The sequence below is a fragment of the Drosophila ananassae genome, chromosome 2L, assembly GCF_017639315.1.
Source record: "Drosophila ananassae strain 14024-0371.13 chromosome 2L, ASM1763931v2, whole genome shotgun sequence".
Lineage (NCBI taxonomy): Eukaryota > Metazoa > Arthropoda > Insecta > Diptera > Drosophilidae > Drosophila > Drosophila ananassae.
This window is the reverse complement of record NC_057927.1, coordinates 16,369,301-16,386,014: the sequence shown is the minus strand read 5'-3', so window position 1 is coordinate 16,386,014 and position 16,714 is coordinate 16,369,301. Positions and strand designations below refer to the sequence as shown.

Sequence of the window (16,714 nt, the reverse complement as noted above, 5' to 3'; positions counted from 1 at the left end):
AGTACGACCAAGCGTCTTATGAGAGGGACCAGCTGCTCTTTGGAGGGCTGATGCTTATCAGTGGAATGGAACCTCCAGCAAGGCCAGATCTCCGGCTCCGGCTCCGGCTCGCAGCCTCAGTCCGAGTTTGGATCGCGAGCCGAGCAGACGTCGAGTTGTGTGTTACGAAGGAAAAAATAACAGATAAAGAAGAAAAAGCGGCGGCTCCTTTGAAACATATCTGATAATACAAAGTGGCATTCGTATACTATATATAGACACTTCCCTTAAAACGAAGCATCATACCAAACACGATCCAATTTCCGAGTGATTTGTGCGGAGTGAAAATCTTTGGAAAATCCGTGAGATAACGAGTGTCACGCACTCGGAAGGAAGCCGCAGGCCATGAGGCGACTCAAGTGTTCCGTGTTTGTGTGTACGTAAGAGTAACCTAGTTGATAATCCCCAACTATATCAGAAATTAATTCAAGAACATGACGTAATGTTTCATTGACGAGTGCGCATAAAAAGAAGCAGGGGAGCAACATTGATTAAAGCATTTTGCGATCATTCATACGCGTATATATAAATATAGTCTATATACACATTCACATGAGTATATTTATATATATAAGAACAAAATTCAATTGATAATTGAAGAGTTTATTGCCCATCCGCCCGAATGCGACACAGCGAACGCAAGAGCCCTCTGATACTGTGTGTGTGAATTGAACTTCAATTTCCCATCTATCTATCTGGCAGATCTGTTCCTGATCTTGGATGCCGGTCATGCCCTCAGCATCATCGGGCTCAACAAACAGATGCTCTACGAGTATGTGGGCAATGTCCTGGTGGGTGCCAAGCCCCAGGACGAGGGCCAACCGTCGCCCCCCAGCACCGGCTGGATAGTCCGGGGGAAGCTCACTCTCCAGCGGCAAAGTGAACTTGTCTTGGCAGCAGCGGTAAGTTCTAGGACATCCTTCCAGGATTAAACTTTCAGGATATTGTTTTAAAAACGCTTAAAAAGGTGCTTCGGTATGTTTTTGGGGGTATTTCTTAAAGAGTACTTTATATTAGTTTCAATTAATCATTTTAAAATTCTTCAAGTCCTATTGTGCAAGTTTTGATATCAGGTGTATCTTAATTTTTAAATTAAATGTTCTAACGAGTGATAAGCGTTTCAATATACAATTTCTTTTTATTTTTAATACCACTAATTTTGAATTTTTAGGAAGCAATTCAGGAATGTTTCGTTTGATCTTTACTGACCCGATGATTAATTCCCCTGCTTTTTGAAATAATATTATTGTTTACACACAAAAAAAAATAGGCGGTTGCCGTGTGATCATCGTCGTATATAAATATTTTAATTAAGTAATATATATACTAACTTTTTGTCTGTACATGCATATAGACGGAGAATAAAAATCAGTGAAAAATCAAATCAATTTATTGATTTCATTATCAATTTGTACGATTCAATCAGCGCATTCTCCAGCCCATACCCCATTCCCAGAGCCAACTACAACCCGAGAAGAATTCGCAGAAGAATTGAAGACAATTTAACCTTTCACAGACTCCCCAAGAGAAAGAGCGCAGTGCCCACAATGAGCTGAACTCGGCTGTGAACTTCTTTCATTGAGCTCCCACAGATAATGCCAATACAGCCGCATATATCCCCGGGCCCCGGGTTCCCTGTCAAAGAGTGAATGTGTGGGGTATACTATATGAATGCTCATATATACGAATGGGTAATCAGCTCTGATTGTTTTGACTGAGCCACTCTAGGAGTAGCCCTCGCTTATCAGGCAATGAGCGCGATTCTCATTTGAAAAAACCGATCTGACTAATTTTATGTTATTCCGATAAACGGTGATAACCCTTATCAGCCGGTTGGATAGGGATTCGACGCGACCCTAGACGGGATGGGAGATTACAGCATCGCGGGGCTTCCCCGGTTCCAGCTAATCGTCGACAAAATGTTTACCCCTTCTTACATTCCAGCTGGTCATAGACGATGTAACGCTAAACAACTCGGGCGAGAAGTTCCTGCAGAACAAGGAGATGTACCCACCCTACAAGCCCTTCAAAATCGTCCTCACTCCGGAGGGAGCCATCTCGCACGTGGCATTCAAAGAGGGCGACCCCATCTGGAGTATGAACTTCAAAAGGGCGATTGCTTCCGTTCTCCAGTTCCAGATAAAATCCAGCGGGGCTTTTGTCGTAAATGAGGTAATATTCCAAGAACTATGTATTCGATCTTTCTTATACAAAATATCTTTCAAAACAGCTTGGTATCCATGGCACCTGTGCCACGGAGTACTTTGTGTCGAACAAGACAAACTACATCTCCATTCGAAAGACGCCGGAACTCAAGACCTGTCTTCCGTACTCGGAAGCAGTTCACAACACGAGGAGTAATGTTCCTCCAAACACCTGCGAGTACGACCATCAGAAGAGCGTAATTATTGGAAACGAAGCGATTTACGGACTACTGCCCCATAACGAGACCCGCTACTTCCTCAACACAGCCCACGTCAAGGGCACCACTCTGATCCACACATTCGAGTCCACCGGAGAGGCCCAGTACATCAACTCGGAGCTTCTGCTCGAATTTTTGAACGAGACAGCCATCGACAATCCTATCGATATAGAAACTTCAATGGCCTCTGCGCCCTCCAATCTAGAACTGCAGCTGCTTGATCCCAACGATCCCACTGGCGGAAGAAATCCACAACAACAAGAGACACTAATTGCCCAAGCCTCAGCTGTTCTGGACCTTTTGGCCGAAGGCCTAGAGACCACGGAATTCAAGTTCTCCGAACCGTACGATTCCACCCTCTCCGACGTGATTAAGCTGCTCAGTGAAATGGACTTTGATTCCCTGAAAAGACTCTACCATGAGGTGAATATTGGCACATCCTACCGCCAGGAGACTATCCGCAACATCTTCCACGAGATCATACCCCGAATCGGCACCAAGGCCTCCGTCTTCCTTACACACCATTTGGTGGTGAACAAAATGACCAAATCTCAAATTGCGGTGCAACTGCTCATACCCCTGCCGTTCCACATCTTTGAATTGTCGAGGGAACTGGTCCTCAGATGTGTGGACTTCTTTAACCTCGGACCGGAGCGTCCAGATGTGCGTCAGGCAGCTATCCTCACTTTTGCCACCCTGGTCCACAATGTGTATGTAGCCAGAGGCATCGACAAGGAGGAATTCGAGGAGTACGTGCAGCAGTTTTTCAATAACTATTTAAGTAAGTTAACTATAGGTTTTTATAAATTGTCCTAATAACTGTCTTAAATCCTTTTTAGCCCATCGTGACTTTGACCAGAAAATGTTATACCTCCAGGGATTGAACAATCTGCAGTTGGGAAATGTTGCTGACTACCTGGAACCCATTGTCCAGGATCCGAATGAACACGATGATCTCAAATTCCAAGCAGCGTGGACTACTCTGGCTCTGGCGGATCGGCGAGCAGAGAGAATCTACGAGATTTACTGGCCAATCTTCGAGTCGCGGAACGCCAGCTTGGAGCTTCGGGTGGCCGCCGTAACACTGTTGCTGATCTCCAATCCCACGCCCGCCCGTCTGATCAGCATCCATCGCATCATCCAGAGCGAGACGGATCCGCACATGATCAACTATTATAGGACCACGGTGACGAGCATCTCGGAGACTACTTATCCCTGCTACCAGCATCTGCAAGTGCTCCCGTCTCACTTGCCACAAATGCATCCAAAACTAATCCAGAAACCTTTTTCAGGCGCCGCCTGCTGTCCTACATGCACCGCCATCTGCCCCAGAAGCCGGAGCCGAGGTACTGGGTTACGGGAAACTACATCTTCGACTACCGCGACTCCAAGTTCGGAATCGGAGCCATGTTGCAGGTCTTTCTGGTCGGTGATCCTAAGTCGGACATGCCGGTGGTGGCATTCTTCAAGTTTGACACAGAAGCACTGGGAAAGTTCACAGGGCAACTGGCGGTAAGTTGCTAGAAACTGGGAAGTCAGTTAAAAAAAACTAATAAAGTTAAATATCTGGTCCAAAAGCTATATGTGAAGGCCCGTGGCCTGCCGGATACCGTGTTGAACAAGTGGAAGACGCGGAACGGCAGCGAACCCTTCAACTTTAAAAGTATTAAGACCTTGCTGGCCATGCTGAATGCTCCCCTCATCAACTCGAAGGATCTTCACTTGGAGTTCATTGTGCAAATGGAGGGCAAGACAGTGCTCTCCTACTACCTCAATCAGCGAATGTTCGACCAAATGACCTACACCGACAGTGAGTGTGATTGGATTCGTATCCCTAATCCCTACAGGTTTATATATTTCAGTTCTGGAGCGTTTGCAGCAGGTCATCCGTACGGATAGCCACATAAATATGCAAACAGTTCGCTGGCCTTTTATGAATCGGTACTCGGTGCCAACGGTTCTAGGCACCGCCTCCGATGTCCTGTTGCAGACAACAGTGCTGACATCGCTGCGTGGTAATATGACGGAACAACGCAGCCCGCCCATCTCCAAGCACACCTTGGAAATTGACGCCCGATACTCCTCATATGCATCCGTGCGCAGTCGCAGCTACAATCCCTTCCTGAACCTGGACCATGAGATCAATAGGGAGCAGGGCTTCCTGATTTACATTCCGTTCAGTAGTGAACTAACTCTCAATGAAAGCGACACGATGTGCCGGAGCTATTCCCTCTCCCGTCCGCAGAATCTAACCAGTGGCCTGTCCTTTAAATCACGGGTGGTGACCAAAACCCGGGGTCTGATCACAAAGAGTGCAGCGGCTCCTTTCGACGAGACAATGCTGCCCGAAAAAAGAAACGAAGTGGTACGTCATTCCTTGTAACTATAGATGTAATCTATAAATTTATGTATTCTTTAGGTTCAACAATTTAAATATTCCCTGCCTGATTTGGGAGTTCAACTGAGCGTCAGCACGAATCTCAATGAACTGATGAAGTATCGGGGAATGCTGCTCAAGTCTGAGTTTACAGAGAAGTAATTTTAAATTGAAATCAGTTGAAATGCCCCTCTAACTTGTTTTTTCTTCGAAATTCCAGTGGCTTCTCTGGCAACATGGTCGTCAGCGTCCTGATGTACATTTTTGGCTTCACCCAGCTCAGCTCCATTCACCTCGGCCACGATAGGAACTTCACAATGCTAATGTACAACGAAAAGGCCACCAGGGTAAGGCTATATTCTTAAAAAGAATAACCTGAATAAATGGAAAACGCATTCGTTCAGATAGAGGGAAACTTTTGTGCGGAGGATGCGCTGGAAACCGCTGATCTGAAGGGCAAGCAGATTAGCCTCACCCTGGAGCACACGGATGAAACATCCCGCTTGGATATCCTGCATAGGTGGAACATCACCCTGGATGTGCAGGCGTCGCCCAAATCGCACTGGTTCAAGCTCATTGGCCAGATACAGCGCAACTCGAAGGACGATGAGGAGGACTGGAAGGTGAGATATTTCTTTTATATTTAATGTGACTACGGGACAAATTTATTTAACCAAATATGCGATGCTCCTGTCTTGTGTCTATATGGGTCTCTGTATCATTGGGGTATCGTTTCCAAGTCCTGGGATTTGTTTTCCGGTTAGCCCTCCTGTCCGGCTATCTCGAGCTCCTCCTCGGCATTGATTAGAGCCACAACGCCATCCTGCAAAGTCTTCACCAACTCAAACTCAGTGAAGCCCAGACGACGCTTATTGGATATATCCATAACTCCGTCCTCGATGTGGGCTGCCTCACCATCGGTACCGCGTATCTGTAACTGAAGCTCCTCGGCTAAAGCGAACAAACGGTCCGGATCCTTGCTAAGCAACGGCAAGCGGATATGGACCGAGGCGCGAAGTGTAGTGCCCAAGTTAGTGGGGCAGGCAGTGAGATTTCCGTAGCGCGGATGACGCGCAAATGTCAATGTCTTCTCCAACTCAGCCAGGCCATTCACCAGGCGGTTGTACACGTCGCCGAGGTCACCGCACAGCGCCATCGACATGATGCGCACATGGTCGGAGCGGTTCACCCAGATGAAGAACGTCTCTGCCGGATTGTGGTATACACCACGTCCAGTCGGCCAGAAGCGGTAGCAGCCGGCGGTAGTCAGCTGCTCGTCACCGCGCGCGAAGAGTATATGACGCTTCACCATCTCCGCTTGGGTCTCAGCATCAATATCCGACATGGTCAGGTACGAACCAATCAGCTCTCCATCCATTGTCTCCGTGGCCGCACGCACCTTCTCTTCCACCTCGATAAACTGCTTCTCGGTGAGTTTCGGGAAGAAGGGCAGACCCTCGATGTTCCTCGCCAGGCGGACGCGAGCTGACATTATGTACTTGCGCTCCGGATCAAGATTCTCAATCTCGTCCACATTGCCGAAGTCAGCATCCTTCTGGAGCACATCGTTCTCGTTGTCCATCTGGTTATGGAAGTCCTTGATAATTGGATCGAAGAGCTTGTTAAAGACATCGTAGCTGTCGGCATCGGCCGCGTAAATTCCCAAGGGTGCTTCATGATGCTCGAAGCCAGACACGGCGCAATCATATAGATATGCGTCCACAGGCGCCGGAGTCGTGACAAGCATGTACTCCTCCAACAGCTCTGGCGAGAGGTACTTGCGCAGCAGGGAACTGACGTTCTCCTCATCATCCATAAGCGATTTGTAGCCGGCAATGGTGAGTTCCTGGTACTCCTCCGGTGACTTTTTGCTAATGGATTGAAACAAATTTAGTTATGGACCTCAAATCCTTCTTTAAACTTACATTTGGCCGCGCAGACGCTCGAGTTCCTGTTCAAGCTTGGCGATGTGCGTCTTGGCCTCCTCCAGATCGTTCTTCATGATGTCGTACTGAGCATCATCCGGACAGCTCTCGCACATGAATTTGCGGACGAAACGGATGGCGTCCTCCGGCTTGTTCTGCTCCTCGTACAGCTTGATCAAAGCCTTGCTGAGAGCATCAATAACCCCGGCTCGTTCCAGATACTTACGGTATTGCACGCGTTTCGATTCAATCTATTCAGACAAGGGGGACTAGAAGTTAATCCTTGGAAATACATTTAGAGCTTGACTAGTAACTACTTACCGAAGTCATTTTTATGTGGGTTGGAGCAAAAGTCAAGTAAACATAAATTTATAAAACACAACACAAAGTTTAAGGGTCTCGATGGCAGATCCGAAACAAAAACTTTCGACAGCACTTTGGCTTTTGAACAGATTTTAGCGCGTTCTTAAAAAATAAAAGAAATTGAAATTTTTTCCCAAAAAATTTACGACGGGAGAAATGCGTCCGAACAATAGCTTAACTGGCTGCCTTCTATCCCTTAGCTCGTATCCCGTATTGATCAAACGCGACGACGTCCGACACCAGGCCTGCCTGCCTGCTAGATACAGGTTTCTGCCTGCCTACCCGGACCCGGACCCGACACACGACTTTCTACTCTACTTGACTCGGTTCTGTTCGTTCTCTGCTCCCCCTCTGCTAGCCAGGAGGGCAAGGAGAGGCACCCACATAAGTGGGCCACCAATTGTGGCTGTACGGCTAGTGGTTGGGCTTTTGTGCCTTGTGTAACAAAGTGCCACGCAGAAGGAGAAGGAGACCAGTCCAGTGCAGCCAGGATGTATGTATGTAGGCTCGCTAATCGTTGTCGTCGTTGTTGTGGTCCCGTTGTCTACCGTTTCGTCATGGTAATGTGAGCCCGACCGTACATCCCGGTGGCGGGGGTATCCTTGTTGTTTGGTTTCTACGTTTCTGTCCATCAGTGTATCCACATGTACCTTACAGGGTGTCACGTCCCTGCCGCCTAATGAAAGCACTCGACTCGTGTCAAGTGCCGATTGTTGACTTACTAGGTAGGTGCATGGCTTGTTGTCTATTCCGATGGGACTCTTGGTCTAAAGTTCTTTTTCTTAAAGTTCTTCATGTGAAATAGATTCAAAGAATGATACTTTAAATGTTAATTTAAATTTATCAACTGAGATGGAGGAGATGTTCCGCCAAATCCCTAGATTGCTTTTGATTTTTATAAACTAACCACTAACTATTTAAAGTCTTTTATCAATTAAAAAAGTAAGCTTCCCCCACTCGAAGTAATTAAAAAGTTAATTAAGAATCAAATGAATAATGTTCAAAAAATCATTAAGAACTTATTGTTATCCACAGGCCTGCAGCAAGTTGACCTATGAACCCCTCGTCTTCACCAAACGACCGCACACACTCTACGGCAATGTGGTATTCGGCCTGGCCACCGAGGAGGGTGAATGCCCAGGGAACGGCTCCTCGGTGCAGTTTGCCGCCCGAGCTGGGGTATGTTATTAGATGAGGTTTGACCAAGTTAAGAAATTCATCCATCACTTCCTCATAATTTCAGCCATCGGAGCATGCCCGTGCCTTCCTGCGTTCCAGCAAGATCTCGTTGACGGATACAGAATTCTGTCCCAAGGAGGTCCTCAAGTTCTCGCCCATTCCCACGTCCAAGTATTGCAAACGTAGCAACTTTGAGAACTTCACCTCGATCACACAATACGACATGGACCTGAAGTTTAATAAGGCAAGAAAATAATAAATCTAAATAAGTTTAAAGAATAAAAAATTAAAAATAACCCTTAGATGCCCGCATGGTTTGAGCTGTGGTCCAACCGCCTGGATCACGTGGTGTCTGCCCTATCTTCCCACAAGGTGGACAGCCTCCACATGAGCCAGGAGATCAACATCTCCATGCACACACCGCATGACTATTTCCGGCTGGCGGTGGAGGTCAATGGAGTGAAGTGGCGCTTCCATCAGATACCCTTCCTCTTCAAACTGGACTCAAAGTTCGACGCCTCCCACGAGCTAACCTATGACTCGGGACTAAAGCGCTCCTGTTCAGTTATCAATGGCATAGTCAACAGCTTCGACGATTACCTCATTAATCTGGAGGAGATTGCGGTGCGTGCCAATTGTTCGACTCTTCTAGTGGCCGATTGCTCTCCGTTGCCCCAGTTGGCCGTATTTTTAACGCCATCGAAGACCCCCGATAATGCCACAAATTACGGATTGCGCGTCCATATCGGTCAGAACTATTTCAATCTTCACCCCCGCAACAGGACAGTTCACACCGATACTGCTCCCTTGGATGAGCCGGTCTTCATCTATCTTAACCAGAACCAGACGCCCCATAATGTACGCCAAAAGCCCTACCAGTGGCCTTTAGAGTCCAGTGACTACGATTTTCGGTTGGTATTCACAACAAAGTATTTTTATTCAAAATTTACTCTACTTTTCTGTTTCAGTGTGGAGCTGAATGAACACAACATCCTGATCGTGGAGTGTTCACTGCTAAGTGCCACCATCCAGTTCGATTTGTACAATATCCTTAACTTCGAGATCTACGCCTGGCACAAGCACCAATTGTGTGGACTGTGCAGCAAGCCACTCAACCGCATGCAGAACTATACAATCTGCGAACTTGAGGAGACGGGCACCACGACCACGACACCACTTCCCGTGCACTTTCCCCTCCAAAACTCCTCCGATGTTATTGTAGTTGCATAAGCATAATGTGTGTGTGTTTATCCTAAAATAAAAAGAAACGAAGCCCAGCTGGGGAGAGCATTCAAATCCCAGCGCTTGAAATACTATTTAACTTTATTAACGATGGTTTCTTTAAACAGAAAACTAAATAAACTTCACTTCTACAAGAAAGTTTGCAGGAGAAAAACAAACAAATAGAAAAAAAACAAATACTTTTTCGTGAGTATTTAAAGTTGGTTCCAAAATTAAGATAATGGGTAATGAAACTTTTTGCTTGAAAATTAGAAATGAAGGCACGACGCTGAATCGTAAGATAATTATATAAATAGGTTTATCAATCAGCTATTATAGCTTGGCAGTTATTATGTTCCTATTCCATTCTAAGGGAAAAAACTATTCTATTCATTTTTGAAACCAATTTGCTTTTCTCGATCGCGGTGTAATTGGGTCAGTAAATGTAGTCGTAGTTGGGGAGTCGTCTCCAGAGACATGTTACATAACTTGCAATTTAAGATATCCAATGCTCCTTCGCTGTAATGTCAAATGCAGTTTAATATTTACTAATATTATCTACTTATATTTTGAGTACTTACAAGTTACGCCACTTGTACAATTTTTTGCAATTGTCAATAAGATAGAGGCGCCTTCCGATATCCTCCTCCAGTAGCTCTGGAATAACGTGCATTGGAAAGATGCAGCGTTTGCCAAACGGTTCGGGCTGTGGCTCAATCCTGTCCTCCTTCTCCCAGTTGAAATCCGAGTTGCTTGCATTCAGCTCAATGTAGCTTCGGTCCTTACTAAGCAAGCTGTATATATTTTATTAAAAATGTGACTGCTGTTCGACTTTTGATATTGTTTCCTCGAACTTACCGATTTACCAATTTTCTCAATTCTTTATATATGGTCACGCGGTCGTTCATGTTGAGTGATGGAAGCTCCTCTCCTTCGAAGTTAAAGAACATGGTGTCAATGTTGTAGCGCATTTGATTGATCTAAATTGATTAAAAAATTATTAAAAATTGCATTGCAAGGATTTCTTCACAAAAAAACATACCATGCGGACGTCATCCTCATATAAATTTACATCCAAATTCATAACCATATCGTGCTCCTCGAAATAGGGCTTCATGGTTTCTTTATCAAATCCAAGACCAGCTAAAATGGAAACATACTTCGTGCAATCTTTGTTACACTTTATCTGCATGGTTGGACAGAAGAGCATGGTCATAAGGGGGCCAAAACCGTGAATGTTGGGCATTAGGGTAGTGCCCCGGGCTGTTAGCACGTCTCCGTTGGAACTCTCCACTGTTGAATGTGATACTACCAATTGATCGTGATTGTCCTGTGGATCGGAATCCAAAAGTACGGCATTTACCGAAGAATTGTCTATTTTTACGGTTTTCCAAACCCCCACGCGAATTGTTGAAAACATCGAAGTTTCTAGCGGACTGTAAGGTCCCTTAAGCATAACGATCATGTTGCATTTGTCGAGTGGAGGAGGCGTTAGATCGAGATCCTCTGGCATTTGACAAGAACGCAGATACTCCTCATTGACTTGCTGCCTTTCAGGGCCGGATATGTAGCGCGCGCTTTCCTGTTTGCGAATACGGAAGTCATGATCCTGGCGTGACATAAAATTCTCGTCGGCACGGCGAGCCAGGTTGTGCTCCACCAACTTATCGTTGAGTAATCCGTCGCGTGTATGTACCATAACCGCGGCTACATTGTAGACCAACGAGTATATCTCTATCTCAACGATATTGTTCTTGCTGGCAGATATAAGCATATCTTTGGCATCCCTGGACCATCGACTAAGAGTATTACTCATTGTCGACGGCTGCACCAACGCCAATCGGCACTCGAAAACTCGCGGCGGTAAATCGCCATACTGGCTTAAAAGTTCTTTTGTCATCAAACGCAATTGCTCTATGTACATTAGATCAGTGTTGCCGTAATCAACGAAACGCACAAAGAACTTTGGCTGGCGATTGTTTTGGGTTTCTGGACGAACAATTATGGCGCGCTCAAAGGTGCCTTTTCTCTTTGCTAATACCATCATGCCCTTGGTTAAAACACCAGCATTCTGAATTTCGTATTGCAAGTGCATCGGCGTGTTAATAATCTCAGACATATTTTGAATACACCTGGCGAACGACTTTGGTTGAAAGAAGAACTTGCCGCAGTGATCAACCTGCAAATGTATAAAGAAAAATGTTTAAACATTAACACTGGGGTTTAAGGGTATTTGTATTACATGGGTAATCAATCCAGTCATATTTTTTTCGTAAACTGACGGCAGAGCAAGCATCTCCACATTCAAGGGGCGAGACGGTGGAGTCCAATGTCCCTCTTTAAGAGTTCCAATACCATGTCTCTGCACATAGTTCAACGCGTTGTTATGACTAAAATTGAAGGTAATAAATTAAACAGAACAGTATCAATTTGATTAAATAATTCCTAAGGCTTGTATAACTCACTCCATCACGCGAAATGTGCGATTCGATTGGTATAATCTCATCCTGATGGACTTGTAGACCTCGGTTAGAACTTGGCCGGGCACATTAATCAATCGAGTGCAGTTGGTGTCACACTCATCGCTCTTGAACGTGACAAAGACTTTCTGGGATCCAGGCTGGAAAGTAACTTCAATACTCTCGGGCGGAATCTTGAGCTCCTGAAAAAGATCCTTGATGCGGCGAGTGTACAGTTCCCCCATGTAAGCGGGCTTGAAGTTTGTAAAGTAAACGGTGCGGCACGGATCACGACCAGAGATAACATGAAAGATGTCACGTTCCTGCTCTAAAGTGGTCTTTTTCGATCGCAAGAAATAGTTTGGATAGAAGGCTCCGGCTATAATAACTTTTAAGAGGATTGCCTTTTCCAGATCGTCAGGCATGTCACTTGAGGAAAGATTAAACGAAATCATGCCGAGTTGGCTGCAACGCGATTTCAATTCTTGCACCAAAAGATGCATTTCTTTAAGTGCCCGCAAGGAAACATGGTATCGCCTTGCCCACGGCTCCGCCGACTCCTGATGCATGCCGTTCGCAACCATGTTCTCATATGTCTATCGAAAACAAATAATTAAATCAAATTAAACAAATCATTAAGCGGCTTACGCGATAAATTCGCCAAATAGCCACTAAATCAGAACCGGAGCCATCAGCAAAAACGTAGTTCATCCAATAGGCATCGGATGTAAGACGCCCTCGTCCTGCTTCAGTGCTCAACCCTCTCATGGACAATCCAGCAGCTATAAAATAAATTAAAAATTAAGTATTATGTTTTGTATTCAACAAAAAGAGGTATAATGGAAATGTAATTACCTATAACAATCGCTTCTTCGAGCAAATTGAAAACGTAACCCAAAATAATTAAGCGACTTAGACGAGTATCCAATGGTAAGCGTGACATAATAATGCCCCAGAAAGTAATGTCACCATCCACTTCGCAGTACTCACCATCCACGGTGGGAAAGAGAGCGCCCACTTCTTTAAGCAACAGAATGGTATTTTGAATGTCAGACAAATTCGGCGGGGATAAGGCCAAAGCTAACATCTCTATCGGAGGAGCTATGTCCAACAGCTTGGCCTTAAGCACAGAGTTTTGCAAGGGAAGGCGCAACATTTCCGGCACTCCAAACTCCGTCATATTTGTTTTATAAAATAACTTGTGTACCATGCGGTAAACCCGTCCACTTCGCAGACGTCCCACGCGACCAGCGCGTTGGCGGCAGTTGGCCTTCGAAGCCCAAGTCAGTCGGAGAGAGCTGAAATTAGTGGCCGTATCGGTGACCAGCACTTTGGTAAGACAGAAGTCAATGACGTAGGATACATCTGGCACTGTGATAGAGCTCTCTGCAATATTGGTAGCCAATATGATCTTGCGGAATCCCGATGGCGGAGGAGAGAACACATCCCGTTGAGCATCCGGGGTCATCAGAGAGAAGCAACGCACAATAAATAATTTCATACTGGGTCTGACATAAAAAGGATCAATTAACAAATTGTTAAAAAATGTTATTAATTTTATTTGAAAATATTATATACTTACTCTTCCTTAGTCATATTGCCCAGACTTTCGGCCATGTTGTCGATTTCATAAATGCCAGGCAAGAATATTAGCACTGCGCCCTGGCTCTTGGCGTCGTCGTAACTTTGCTCCGATTGATTTGCCGCCTGACGTTCCATATTGTCAACAACTAGGATTATCTTTACAGCAGCCTTGTAAGCCTCGTCCGGAATGCGCGCCTGGTATCCATCATCAGGATCGTCTTTCCAATTAATACTGCCGAGCTGGTCGCGGTAGAATTTTTCAATCGAGTGTTTTCGTCCATGGCTGGCGCTGATCACAGGCGGTACCGAGACTTTTGTGGAAAAATAGTCACAGAACTCACGGGTATCAATGGTGGCCGACATGAGGATGACCTTCACATGACGCGAATTGGTGGCCAGAAGACGGCGTACCACAATAAGCAGGAAGTCCATGTCCTGATCACGCTCGTGGACCTCGTCCAAAACAATGTGTGTGTAATGAGTCAGGGTCTTGTTGCGAATAAGGCTGTTTAGCAACACACCGGTGGTGCAATATAGTAATCGAGTGTCTTCCAAATGTTGCTTGCGATGCAGACCAACCTGGTAGCTGCACACAGTGTCCGGCTCCCACATCCGTTCCTGGGAAACTCGATTGGCAATGGAAATGGCTCCAATGCGACGAGGCTGTGTCACCACAATGTTGCAGTACTGGCCAGATTTAAATCCCTCGTCCAAAATATATTGTGGTACCTGGGCGGAAGAATATGAAATGGGTGTATAATGGGTATATTCAAAAATAAAGAAAATATATAAATGGAGTTTGGGGAAGGACCAACTAAATGCTTTCTTATATTAACATATTATGTTACTTATAATTTAAATACCTATTGTATGTTTAAAATTTAAAAAATATGTAGTACATTTTTTGAACAGTGTAATTGTAACGTATTTTAGGAGTCTTTCTGTTTTCCAACACTGCAGACTTATCGTTTTATCGATAGCATCAGCCGGTCCTTTGGATTGTTTACAATTTGCTGGAAGACACAAGCTTAAACTTTGGGATGCGAAACAACTATTTAAATGGAGGCTAATATCTACGACGATTGCTGGGAGCTCGTGCAGAGTTTCCAGCGACTGGTGAACGAAGGTGAGAAATGCGAATTCGACGTGTTTTGCCGTTGCTGGCTGGAATTAAATATGCAGCACCTGTACACTGCACAGTCCAACAACATAGAGATTGTGGCCACCACCATAGCGGCTCTGCACGTAGCCAAGCAATTGGCCTGCTCCCGACGCACCAACGGTGACTTTTTCAAGGCAACCCGGTGCCTAAGGGTTGCTGGATTCTATCTGCTGTATGTGATATATAATAAGCAGCCCACGCACCAGTTCGTGAAGATCGAGGTGGCCCAAAGGACATGGCAGGAGTTAACCGACTATGTCCTGCTGTTGCGGCAGGAAAGCCCAGACAAATTAGATACCCAGCAGGTGGCATACATGTTTTGGCGTTTGGTCAATGAGCAAGCATTCCGATTTACAGCCCTAGACTATAGTCTGGGATTGGACGATCTGGTGGATTATAAACGACTTGAAAGTAAAATGGGTGCCAAGCAGCAAAAAAAGAATGATGTGCTCCTGAAGCAGCAGCGGCCCAATAGCGTCAGCCTTATCTACGAGCTGGAGGGCTTTCGGACACTTCATCTGGCCACTGAGCCATTCTGTGACTTGGAGACTGCCTATAATGAGAGGAAGAAACGTCTGGCGGGGCAAGAACTAGCCCTGCCACCTACTAAAATCTTCGGTCAGCTGCGCGAAGTCTTTGGTGATATACAGAAGCTTTTGGGAGAAGAAAGCGACAAGGAACAGAAAGAACTAGACGAGCAGCCCATGAGCTCCAAAAACCAACTGGAGGTGCGTCAACAGGTTAGATACAAAGCCTTGTACGGAAAGGAACAGAGCGAAGAATCCCGACAGGATGAAGGAGAGGTGGAGTTGGAAGCACCAGAAGCTTACCAACGACGCATGTCGTCAGCCACAGTTTTCCAGCACCCGTTGCCGGAGGAAGTGGAACGGGAGTATATGATCAATGACTCGACCGAAGACTGCGAAGAAAATGAAGCAGAAGAGGACTTGAGTATTATAGAAAACAATGAACAAAATGAAGCTGAGAAACTTCTGCGTATGTTGGAGGAAGAGGACTTTATTATTGAGTCTGAAAGCGAAAACTAAGTTGTAGTATTTGGACATAATGCTGTATGCTTAATTAGATCTTAAATAAATAAATATTTTATCAAAATAGAGACTTATTTAACTATTTTTCAATGCTGTATTATGCACGTGTTCTAAATTGGCACGTGGCCAGAAACTTACAGCAACAAATTTATGACAAAATGGCCGAAAGGAAACATGGTAAGACAAGATGGCTGAAGAATGGAGAAGAAAGAAGAAGAACGCCTCACCTGCGTGGTCTTTCCGCAACCAGTCTCGCCCTTAAGAATAACAACTTGATGTGTGTTTATAGCGTTGACTATCACCTCGCGTTTGGCATAAATAGGCAAGTTCTTGTCGCGGTTCAAGTTGAATCTGTATTTCTTGTAGTATTCCTCATCGAGGCGTATTTTGGATATTTCCTCGTCATCCATATCGTCATTTGAGTCTAAGTCATCCATGCCGCCACTGTATTGGCCCGGAATCTCGGCTTTCAGTTGCTATCAGAAAGGAATCAAATGTCAAGAATAAACAAAAATAAATGCCGACGCTGCTTCTTACCCCACTCATGAGTAGCTTTTCTTTGGCCGCGATTTCCGCCACATAATCTGTGCCGATCACCTCACGTTTAATTGGTTTTGACTCGAACATTTCGGTGGCCATAGAGCTCGGATCACTTGATATGAAGCCAGATGGAGCTTCTTCTCGCCTAAAATCCTTGGTGAAATCAAAGAAGTCCATTATTTCAGCATCCATAGTAAAGGCCGTTCGCTGTTACTCAGCCCTCTCTTAAAAACAGTAATGAAAATGCGATTTCTAAATCTGATTTCCTAAATACAAATATTCTCTGAATGTTTTCAATCTCACAAATCGAAACCTTGTTGCTTTGTGCCCGCGTCTAAAATTGAACGGTAAAAATCTAGAATCTAGAGAAGCAACACGGGAAAATAATTTGTTA

The 16,714-nt window shown here is 45.2% G+C and overlaps 4 protein-coding genes across 6 annotated transcripts; 2 read left to right on the top strand and 2 right to left on the bottom strand.

The window, feature by feature from the left end:
* The first annotated feature begins 103 nt into the window (after positions 1 to 103).
* On the top strand, positions 104 to 9,616 carry LOC6499270. Of its 2 annotated transcripts, none has more exons than XM_001954949.4 (15): positions 104 to 415; positions 742 to 941; positions 1,984 to 2,211; positions 2,270 to 3,242; positions 3,301 to 3,691; positions 3,754 to 3,973; positions 4,040 to 4,271; positions 4,324 to 4,826; positions 4,881 to 4,996; positions 5,059 to 5,185; positions 5,243 to 5,461; positions 8,162 to 8,305; positions 8,370 to 8,549; positions 8,609 to 9,216; positions 9,274 to 9,616. In XM_001954949.4, exons 1-15 carry the CDS (start codon positions 385 to 387, stop codon positions 9,533 to 9,535), a joined length of 4,434 nt encoding a protein of 1,477 aa, XP_001954985.1. In that variant the 5' UTR covers positions 104 to 384; the 3' UTR covers positions 9,536 to 9,616. The 2 variants fall into 2 exon arrangements, with proteins under 2 accessions (XP_001954985.1, XP_032307376.1); XM_032451485.2 differs by having other exon boundaries at positions 4,309 to 4,826.
* On the bottom strand, positions 5,470 to 7,380 carry LOC6501321 (arginine kinase). The gene is made up of 3 exons (XM_001954950.4): positions 7,085 to 7,380; positions 6,764 to 7,014; positions 5,470 to 6,709 (listed from the first exon to the last, which is right to left on the bottom strand). Exons 1-3 carry the CDS (start codon positions 7,091 to 7,093, stop codon positions 5,599 to 5,601), a joined length of 1,371 nt encoding a protein of 456 aa, XP_001954986.1. The 5' UTR covers positions 7,094 to 7,380; the 3' UTR covers positions 5,470 to 5,598.
* Positions 9,611 to 16,692, bottom strand: LOC6501320 (probable ATP-dependent RNA helicase spindle-E). 2 transcript variants are annotated; one of them, XM_032451492.2, is made up of 12 exons: positions 16,624 to 16,639; positions 16,318 to 16,544; positions 16,008 to 16,256; positions 13,568 to 14,298; positions 12,841 to 13,493; positions 12,634 to 12,767; positions 11,992 to 12,581; positions 11,769 to 11,916; positions 10,569 to 11,705; positions 10,385 to 10,506; positions 10,108 to 10,320; positions 9,611 to 10,045 (listed from the first exon to the last, which is right to left on the bottom strand). In XM_032451492.2, the coding sequence occupies exons 2-12, from the start codon at positions 16,510 to 16,512 to the stop codon at positions 9,913 to 9,915; spliced, it is 4,305 nt and encodes a 1,434-aa protein (XP_032307383.1). In that variant the 5' UTR covers positions 16,513 to 16,544; positions 16,624 to 16,639; the 3' UTR covers positions 9,611 to 9,912. The 2 variants fall into 2 exon arrangements, with proteins under 2 accessions (XP_032307383.1, XP_001954983.2); XM_001954947.4 differs by having other exon boundaries at positions 16,318 to 16,692.
* LOC6499271 lies at positions 14,531 to 15,844 on the top strand. The gene has a single exon (XM_001954948.4). It carries the CDS (start codon positions 14,629 to 14,631, stop codon positions 15,775 to 15,777), a length of 1,149 nt encoding a protein of 382 aa, XP_001954984.1. The 5' UTR covers positions 14,531 to 14,628; the 3' UTR covers positions 15,778 to 15,844.
* Positions 16,693 to 16,714: the final 22 nt, after the last annotated feature.